Source organism: Rosa chinensis, chromosome 6 (assembly GCF_002994745.2).
Source record: "Rosa chinensis cultivar Old Blush chromosome 6, RchiOBHm-V2, whole genome shotgun sequence".
In the NCBI taxonomy this organism is placed as follows: Eukaryota; Viridiplantae; Streptophyta; class Magnoliopsida; order Rosales; family Rosaceae; genus Rosa; species Rosa chinensis.
Window position 1 is genome coordinate 1,594,409 of NC_037093.1, and position 10,852 is coordinate 1,605,260.

The 10,852-nt window shown below is 35.8% G+C and overlaps 2 protein-coding genes across 2 annotated transcripts; both read left to right on the plus strand.

The window, feature by feature from the left end:
- Positions 1-5,097: 5,097 nt before the first annotated feature.
- LOC112174658 (aquaporin AQPAn.G) lies at positions 5,098-7,299 on the plus strand. Its single transcript, XM_024312457.2, has 3 exons — positions 5,098-5,288; positions 5,423-5,516; positions 6,338-7,299. The coding sequence occupies exons 1-3, from the start codon at positions 5,218-5,220 to the stop codon at positions 7,127-7,129; spliced, it is 957 nt and encodes a 318-aa protein (XP_024168225.1). The 5' UTR covers positions 5,098-5,217; the 3' UTR covers positions 7,130-7,299.
- A 1,749-nt stretch (positions 7,300-9,048) lies between these two features.
- Positions 9,049-10,070, plus strand: LOC112169069 (aquaporin TIP1-2). Its single transcript, XM_024306008.2, has 2 exons — positions 9,049-9,195; positions 9,363-10,070. The coding sequence occupies exons 1-2, from the start codon at positions 9,049-9,051 to the stop codon at positions 10,068-10,070; spliced, it is 855 nt and encodes a 284-aa protein (XP_024161776.1).
- Positions 10,071-10,852: the final 782 nt, after the last annotated feature.

Consider the following 10,852-nt stretch of genomic DNA (forward strand, 5'->3'; position numbering starts at 1 on the left):
AAGAGAACCCATTTTGACTAGTTGATTAAAACATCATACTCATTTTTAATGTAGACGTAACAACAACCAACCTAGTGAACCAACCAATACTTATCTATATCTCTATATTTATATTTAAGAGAACCCACTTTGATTGTGAAAAGATAGTAAAAGTCTTAGATCTTATGTTAATTTTTAATAATTGAGTGGCAGTATGGTAAATAGTAAAATAAAATATTAAATAAAAAAGAAAATAAATAATTTTTTGAACAATTAAGTTAGATCCTGAGACTTAAAGAAAAATCAAGTCGAAATTTGGGAGCATTATTGAATGATACTAAATGGAAGCAGTTCAACCAGCTAAATCGAATCACATTGTAGTAGTTTTGATAACCAAGCCTCTTACTAGATTCCAACCATAAAAAAAAAAATATAAAAAAAAAAAAAAAAAAAAAATCACATTCACATTATCAATATACAACACATTTATAATTACACATAGATAAAAACACTAGTTTAGCAACATACTACAATACTAGTTAATTATTCGTCCATATTAAATATTACAATATTATTATAATGTATAATTTTATAGAGGTTACATTGTAAATAGGTTTATTATAGATTAGTTTAGTCTATGTAAAAGTTTCATTCAAAAATATCATTTTATAAATGCAATTAATGTGATTTCTTTATTTTAACTGAAATTTCCACCGAAATCGAAACTTTCTCGAAATTTCCTTAAATTTGAAGTACCGAAATCAAAACCGAAACCGAAATTTGAATCCTTGATTTTGGGTGAGAAGTAATTCTCTAAAAGTCTAAATGCAAATATGTGTGAGGAGAAATTTGGTACTATGTAGTCTGTGACTATGTCTGTAACTCTGTATGTAGTTTGTAACTCTGTAGTTGAATAATAGAAAGAAGATAAAGCCATAAAGGTTCAATTATTCAAATGAGGCCAAATGACATTGCAGAAGGAAGTCAAGGAACCATATATGGATGACATTGCAGATAAAGCCATATATGGGTCATATGTCTTGGTCTGATTATTGCATTTTCGTAAACCAGCGAGCGACTTTTCAACTACCTAGAGTCTCTTTTTGGATGTAGATGAAGTTGACATTCATATGTATTTATATGTAGTTCTAAATTTCTAATAAATTGACTTTTTTCAAAAACGACATTTTGTTACCCTGTATCCTCGATATATCCCCGATATTTCTGATATCTCATTTTTTCAAAGTACCGATACATATGAAGATACCGATATTTAAAACCTTGGTAACAACAATGGGTTAATGTTAATGTATAGACTTTTGCAAAAATGATATGCCAAGTGTAGAATATGTTTCTTTCAGCCATCTCTTTGCATTATGGAACAACTCACAACTCTCTACAAGTCCCACTTATTCTATCGTGATTCTAGTCTTCCTTGCTTTATTTTTAGGAATGAAATTATTATTGTAAAATTCACGCACGCACAATAATAGACTATTATAATCTGGATAGAGCAGGGAAGTCCACGTTCATATTTGACTTTGTTTGAGTTAGAGCAAGTGCAGCGGTCTCGTTTTGATCGGGCACCAGCAGGGAAACATGATGTAGTGACCGGGCATTTCCATTTCCACTCCTCCACCGGGCCTAATTTACCCAGCCAAAACTTGGCTTTTGATGACCCAGGGGAAGAAAAAGGGCAAAGCCCTGACTAATTTCTTGACCAGTCGAAGGAGAGGCCCAGCTGCCACGTCGGAAGTGGAGAGAAGGTGTCTGACGTCAGGGCGCAGAGACAGACGCGAAGAAGAGGGAGACTGGAGTGCACGGACGAATGAGGAAGCTCCAGCTGGCGTCTGCATCTGTTTTGTCGCCTAGCAAAGAGGAATTGGCTGGTTTGGAATTTGAGGGCCCAACGGTCAAATGATCCACACCGTTGGATTGAATAGTGATGGCAGATCTGATGGCTAGGCAATTAATATGTATGATTATATAATTGCATAATTATGACATTAATTATCCATAAATCTCCATTATTATCATCAAATATATTTTAATTTTAAAAGCCAAAAAAAAAAAATAGTCAGTGAATAGTAAAAAAATCGATGAACAGTGAAAATGAACAGTCTTGACTGGTCAAGAAAAAAAAACGGGTGGAAACCCATATCCAGTGGCAGTGAACAGTAACTTGACTGGTCGAATTCTAGACTTTTCGACCTTGATGTTTCTTGACTACGGGTAAACTTGCTCTTAGGGACCCAATGTTCCAGAAGGGAGTCCATAAAGTATTAAGTATCGGAGGATAGAAGTTTCGGTTCCCCATGCCATAAATACGAGGCAATAATATAGAAATGAATAAGGGATATCGATCCCAAAAATCTGCATTTCTTGTGGATATCAATCACAACATATCTGCAATTTAAAACATATATACTCTCAATGAATACAATTATATTAATAATTGATGTTAGAGATATTAAACTAATGGTGGTGCTATTCGCACACCCATTTTCTCTATTCACACACCCTCTCTATTTTTCCATTACTTTAATATAAATTTTTTTTACAAATTACCCTAACTATCCTCCATTGTAATTATGTTTCTTTTTCTTTTTTCTATTTGGCAAGTCAATCATGAATTAAACATCATTATACAATAAATCAATTTTTCTTGTGAATGTCATTGCTGATTAGAGAAAAAAAAAATTGATGGGCAGAATGAAGTGCAATCTGTCAAAAGTTCTACAATTAGTGGGGCAAAGTTTAGAGCTCAGATGAAAATCACAATGTAACTGAGTTTGGACATTTAGATATGTCATGACTGCTATACAAAACTAAAGAAAGGTATAAGCTTATCACCTAAACTAAAGGAGATCCAAAACCTCTCACATCTGATTAATGAACATTGTTTTAAACCATTCCCAGTGACATAAAACATTATGTAGAGTGATAATATGACTAATTTTCTCAACTCCTTAATCTATGTCTAGTGTAGCAAAAACATAAAACAATAATAAGAATGTAATATGCAAGGCCAGAATAATCAAAATATGATTGAACATACAATATATTGTCAGTAATGTTAATCGGCATCTTCTAAATCATGTAGAATGATTACCTCAGCAAAATTTCATGATACCACCAGTACTTTATACTACAACACTATAGTTAATCTGGTTTGCAATATCCTAAGGAATCTCAAGAGAGAAGACTTTGGAACCTCTGTTTCTAATCTCAAAAGAACAAGGAAAAATCATCTCCAAAAGTTAAATTTACAATAGTAGAAGAAAACTACATGAGAAAACACATGAGCGCTTAGAACAGAACTTGCATCCAAAGAAAATACAATAGCACTTCAGGCAAAAGATTGTTACTACGTAATGGCACTACGAATATGCAACAAATGAACTTCAAAGCATCACATCAGAGAGATAGAATGACTATGCTAGAGAAGTTTTTGATGGAAAGAAAATGAGAAAATCGCAAAGAGTTTTGAAGTTCCCTGTGTCTGTGAAAAAATAAGGGTTTAGGATTTGGGGATGATTGACTTGCCAAATAAAAAAAAGAAAAAAGAAAAAAAAATTATGAGGGTAGTTAGGGTAATAGGTAAAAAACAAAAAGTAAATTAAAATAGAATTAAATGCTCGTTACTCCTCATATTTTTGCATGAAAAACAGTTTAGTCCAAAATTTTAAAATTAAATAGTTTAGTCATTATTCTTTCTACAGTAGTGTTCACCTGGTCAGTTGCTGACTAAAGAATTTATACTCAATAACCCTTAGATTTACATCCAAGGGTGGAAAACAAAACACCTAAACTTAATAATAATTCTCTTTGCCATTGGATTTACATCCAAGGGTGGTTGAGCATTATTTTCTTAGTCAATAACTGATCAGGTGAACATTTTTTATTCTCTCTAATTCTCACACAACATGTCCTAAAATGACTATTATACCCCTCACTTTTTATTTTCTCTCTCTCTCTCTCTCTCTACACAAACACACACACACACACACACACACACACACACACACACACACACATATATATACACATATATACACACACACACACACACATATACACACACACACACATATATATACACATACACACACACACACACACAGAGGCTGAAAAAATAAAAATAAAAAGAGAGAAAAATAAAAAAAATAAAAAGTGAGGGGTATAATAGTGATTTTAGGACCTGTTGTGTGAGAATTAGAAAGAATAAGGACTAAACTGTTTTTCATGCAAAAGTATGAGGAGTAACGAGTATTTAGTCAATTAAAATAATAGATAAATAGAAGGAGTGTGTGAATAGAAAAAATGGATGTGCGAATAGCACCACCCTAAACTAATATATCAAATTTTCTTCTAAAGGTTTTAATATCTCTAATTTTAAGGGGAATGAGATTGCAACTGCTTAATTTTTTGCAGGTTGGTTAGTCTACACTGGCAATTGATGCTTTTATGAGTCTTTTTAGAAGTGCTAGTGTCCCATAATTGCGTGCTCAACGTGGGTGATTTGCAGAATATATTTCTCTCTTTGAAGGCAAGGCACTTCTGCATGTTTTGTAATAGGCATTGGAGCGGTTAAATTTTCTAGAATAGTCGTGTACCAGTGTAGGCCTATTTTTATTTTGATGTATGTTCTATGCAGACTTTAATTATTTGGTTCATTAATATAATGAAAGTTTCAACCGTAAAAAAAATATCAAATTTATTTACTAAATAATATAGGTCATGTATTTTTAGAGTGTTTTGATCCGAACTACATAGAAGACTTCGATATATGTTATTTCGATTGCAACAATGTAGCACTTAATCGACATTTTTAGTCTATTATATCACGAGAGTAGATTACTGAATTGTGTTTACTAGCTGATGTGTGTGTATCAAAATTTACTTAGATATGAGTCCACCTAAAACTTCACACACTTCTAAGTTCTAACCCAAGATTTTTGTCTTTTTTTTTTCCTCTAAATTATTGTAAACCAGAAAAATCCGTGTGAACATTGTTATTGATCGCCTTGATATTAGAAAAGGTGTCCATCACATAATGAATATAAGTAGGGCAGCCGCGAGTTGAGAGCAATGGAGTTTACTTGAATAGAATAAGAGCTTCTAACAGATACTATTGTCTACTTGCTCGATCGTTCCTTTCGTGCTCACTCAATATATAGCTAGCTGTAATGCTCGCTCGAAAACTCCAGCTTAATTCACTCAACCACAGAAGAGAAAATGGCTCAAATCAACAGGCCAACGATGGAGGAAGATAAAGTTCATGCTTTCTCTTCCCCCATGCCATTAATGTAAGCACCATGCACATTCTCCCTCAGCTGCTATTTTGTATCCTCTAATTCTTTGGTTCTATATATAAACTTAAATTTGATTACTAAGTAATGTTGTACTCCTCTCATGTTTTCTTCTTGAAACGATTTTGCAGGTCAGAACATTGGAAGACTGAAGAAGGGAAGAAATCCAATCCCTCCTGTACTTTGAGTGAGGTTTTGGGCTTGCGCGAGTTATTTTCTCCACAGGTTAGTGTTGAATCACGACCAAAATAAACATTAATTAGCATTTAGCCTCGAATTCGAGGTCCTGAGTAGGGCTGTCAATTCCGACACGACTCGAAACCCGTACGAAAGAAAACGGGTTGAAACTGCACGATTAAAAACTGGGTCGGCCGTGGGTCAACCCGCCATGACCCATTTAATAAATCGGTCGGCCACGGGTCAACCCGCCAACACAAAGTGAACCCATATAACCCGATTATGTTATACTTTTTCTTGAAATTTTGGACGTTAGGAGTATTTGATCATAAGATTAGACAATTTGAAATATTTTGCTTTATAATTATTAGTTTTAATTATTTATGAATTATATATAATTATTTATATTCTTCGTCTTGTAGAGTTTTTAGTGAATTTAATCAATTTATGCATTTTTTTAGTTAAATGGGTCACATTGTTAACCCTTAAATGAGTCATTTTATCTAACACGACATGACCTATTTATTAAATGGATTAAGTGGGTTGGAAATGGGTAACCCGTTTAATAAATAGGTTGAGTTTGAGTTTAAATTTTTTACACGATTATTAAATGGGTTGGGTTTAGGTTTGTATCTTGCGACATGACAAATACATTGACCCGACACTACCCATTGACAGTCCCTAGGTATGTAATAATTTTCCAACAAATTAGGATCTTGCTACGTGCCCCAACTATGCTAGAAAAGGAATAGTGACTTCAGGGATTTTTTTCTTAATAAAAAATAAACCTAGCTTCTTTATATTATCAACTTTGAAATTGCTTAATTAATTGTAAAGTTGTGGAAAACGTTGTGTGATTACACTATCAGGTGTGGAGAGCATCTCTAGCTGAGCTGGTTGGCACGGCAGTGCTTGTTTTTGCTATAGACGCAATTGTGATCTCCTCCATTGAGACCAATATCTCAGCACCAAACCTTGTATTGTCAATCCTGGTAGCAATCATCGTGGCGATTCTCCTAATTGCTACCAACCCGGTTTCTGGAGGCCACATCAACCCCGTCATCACCTTTTCCGCGGCACTGGTCGGCATCATTTCCTTCTCACGAGCTGCCGTGTACATTTTCATGCAATGCGTCGGAGGAGTTCTAGGTGCCCTGGCACTCAAGGCTGTTGTTAACAGCAGCCTTGAAGAAACATTCTCACTTGGAGGTTGCACCCTAACCGTGGTTTCCCCGGGCCCAAAAGGACCCATCACGGTCGGGATCGAGACAGGCCAGGCCCTTTGGCTCGAGATAATATGCACATTTATTTTCCTCTTTGCTTCGATATGGATGGCGTTCGACCACCGCCAAGCCCACGCCATGGGTAAGGTTATGGTCCTCTCTATCATCGGAATAGTGGTGGGCATTCTTGTGTTTATCTCGACCTCTGTAACAACTGTGAAGGGCTACGCTGGGGCTGCAATGAACCCAGCTAGATGTCTCGGCCCAGCACTTGTTCGTGGGGGCCACCTCTGGACCGGCCACTGGGTATTTTGGGTCGGGCCTACTATTTCTTGCTTCGCTTTCTACTTGTTCGTCAAGCTCATTCCCCGTCAACATTTCCAAGTAGAGGGCTACAAGCACGATATCTTCAACTATGTGAAGACTCTTCCCAAGTAGATCGAATCGGATAGTCATTATGACAAAGAGACATTTTTTAATTCGGTTGATCTTGTTTCGTAAATGAATGTATTAATTTGAATTAATTTGGTTGATCTTGTTTCTTAAATGAATGTATGTATTTGGATGCTTCCTAAGAATTGGCAAATTTACAATTATTAATTGATGTTGATTGATGCGTATGAGCTCAATCATGAGTTCGGACTCTCATTCACTTCTCAAAATTATCCTATAACACATAAGAATACTAGGGCCCAGTCAAGCACTCAAGCCGGGTAGTTTCTCTCCTCATTCATGTTATTATCTTTTGACATTTCAAACATCAGGGGAGACATCAAGCCTAAATCATGTACAGAAGTATTACAATTATCAAATAGAACATTTTGGACAATCTCATGAGCCCCACCTAACCACATATACTCCTCATTGCAACTAATACGTTGTTGGAGAGGAAAAATCATACATTAGAAAAATAACAAAATATAATACAACTTACAAGTATATGGCTTACACTCAATTACACCAAGGCTTTTTGTGTTTAAACTCAACACTTAATGTGTGGTAAGTTCGAAAAATATCAGTAAATTGGTGGGTCACGAACTACGCTTCTTGCTGTTTAACAATAACAAAGTGAATCTAATCGATGTGCTACATAGTTTGCTTCACAAAACATATGATGAACACTGATTTCCTCAATATATATTTCTTACCAGAGTGTTAATATCATCATTGATACAACGAAGGAAAGAAAGATCTTCCTCATCTCTGTGAACTGCTGCCACAGTCACTTTCAATGTCAAAGTGATGCCACCCATTCTGTTGTGCAAAGAGTAAACCAGCTCGGAGGGCCAAGAAAAAACTAGAAAAATTATGTTGGACTAATACAACCGTTATTCATCCTTTCAAAAAAAAAAAAAAATTCTATCGCCAAAGTTATAGTTAGCTTAAGTACGTAATTTACTACCAAGCAGCAGTCAAATAGAACAAGGTTGAGAGAATAAATTTTCTGATATTTGATTTATCTCACAAGGGAGGTATACAAAATACAGGAATACAACCGACTTACGTCTCTATTCTCTACCACACACAGAACAGATAAGTACTAACTACAATACAATCAATATAATTACAATATATTTCATTCCTAATATTGTACCATGACTCAAGCTAACACAACTTGAGTACGTAATTTACAACTATCGATTGTTATAAGCTTTGGTGTTAATTAGTGCTTCAAAGTTGTTTAAACGCATAGCATATGATCAATAACCGTCGATATGAAGCATGAACGACTCACACTATGTATGTGTGCCTCAATTGAGTAGTTACCATTGTTTAGCACAATTGTACGTATGCTTCATGAAATAATTATCTTTAATTCGATGATTAAGCAACCTAGCTTCTCGATCTAACTAAAAGACAATTAACATATATAAGTTAACAATTTTTAGCCTACGTACATAGTTTTAGCCCTGGTGATGAATAGGTTGTCCTCATTATACGTTCCAAATGCTAGATTGTTTTCTAGTCACTGAATCGTTTTAATTTTAGTATCAGTTCAATTGTTCATCGATCTAAGCCCAGCATCTTCGTTTTTTCAGAATGAATATGCCTGCAGCTATAGAGCATAGCCTTATCTCAATCATTTTCGACTTCCACGCTCCAAGGCATCAAAGAGATGTTGCCAAAATTAATCACTTAAATACCACAATGCTTGGCCAGGCCTATCTTCTAGGATCGAAAGGCCGGCTAAAACCAAAGCTTGTTTCGGAAATTTCTACAATATATGAAATGGCAGCATTAATTAGATATGGAGGATTAACCAATTAGCAGTCATTATAGTCTCCTCCTATGTCTTCATTCACAAAGCAGTTTATTTAAATTGAAACTTTTAATCCCTCTTCAATCAGTTTGAGGCAATGGAGTTGATAATCGTCCCCCATGAAGCTGATCATAAATTGCCGAGAGCAGTTGGAAGTGGTACGGAAAGTAGAACAGTGGAAACCAATTCCTTAAGGCAAAGATTTCTTGCTTCAATTGGTGCCCATGAATACTTTTCACCAGAGGTCAGCTTAATCTAGCTAGTAGCTACTAGTAATACAGAGATTAACTTTTCTTGTTTTTCACTGATATTGTCTCCATTTGATCATTTTGGGAGAATCACTTAAATGATGTATGTTGGACGATCTTATTTGATCAACAGAATTCTTAAAAGTCCCTGTTCTTGTTTCAGATGTGGAGAGCAGCTCTTACAGAGTTTGTAGCAACTGCGTGTCTAATGTTCACCTTGACGTCTTCAATCATCTCATGCTTGGATTCACATGAGGTTGATCCCAAGCTATTAGTACCCTTTGCGGTCTTCATCATAGCCTTCCTTTTCCTCATGGTGACAGTTCCTCTATCTGGTGGTCATATGAGTCCTGTTTTCACATTCATAGCTGCCCTAAAAGGTGTCATAACTCTTGCTAGAGCTTCCATCTACATCTTGATGCAATGTGTTGGTTCAATTGTGGGATTTCTTATTATCAAGACTGTGATGGACCATAATGCATCCCAAAAGTACTCCTTAGGTGGCTGCACAACACATGGAGTAGGCACCCAAACAGCATTGATGTTAGAATTTGTTTGCACATTTGTGGTTCTCTTTGTTGGAGTCACTGTAGCATTCGACAAGAAAAGGTGCAAGGAACTTGGTTTAGCAATGGTGTGTCTCGTGGTGGCCGGGGCTATGGCACTTGCAGTTTTTGTGTCCATTACAGTCACTGGGAAGTCCGGGTATGCAGGCGTGGGGCTGAACCCGGCAAGGTGCTTAGGACCTGCATTGTTGCAAGGAGGGATATTATGGGATGGTCATTGGGTTTTCTGGGTTGGCTCCATCTTGGCCTGCAGTGTGTACTATTGTTTCTCTTTGAACTTGCCCAAGGAGGGTTTGCCATTGTAGATGGAGATTGAATATATATGAATTTGTGAAACCAGCAGTTCCACCATTCTCAAGGGAGAAAGCAATGTACTATCTCAAATTTATATGTAATATAAATCGAATACAACGTATAATTAATTAACATAAATCTGTAGTCTGATTTTTTAAGGTAAATACGGTTGTCTTCAAGCCTTAGTCATAAAATAGTATTTTAAATAATAACAAGAGCCTTCACTAAATTTATGTATTTAGACATGCACTAATAATTAGTAAAGAGTACCATACCGACTCTATTTGCATTAAACTAATAGTTAAGTATTTTATTGTTAATTTTTCTTTTTTAATGAAAGAGACAATCTTTATTGAAAGAATGTAATGAGTGCAATTGGAGGAAGGGAAATTCCGGCCTAAGCATGGAAGAGCATTCCCCAACCCAAGATGCATTTAATCAAATTATAATACAGAGCTAAGCAAGCAATTGATGAGCAGCAAAATTGTGAGTGAAAGAATAGCCGTGCAGCTCCAAAAGTAAGAACAAAATGCCATCGTACACTACCAATAAAGAGAAGTTTGCAAAACAGACCGTTTTGCAGCAGATACGAATATTTGATCAATCAAACTCGAGAAGCACAAATCAGATTATGCGCATGCAGCCGCCATTCTGGATGTTTCCTCATCACCTTGCCAAAGCTTCCATAAGTTCCGGAGAGGTAATTGAGACACACCTCCAACCACCTCCCCCGAGGATCACGAAATAGGACCCCATGCAAACTACCAAATTATAGACTAATTTAATTTTACTA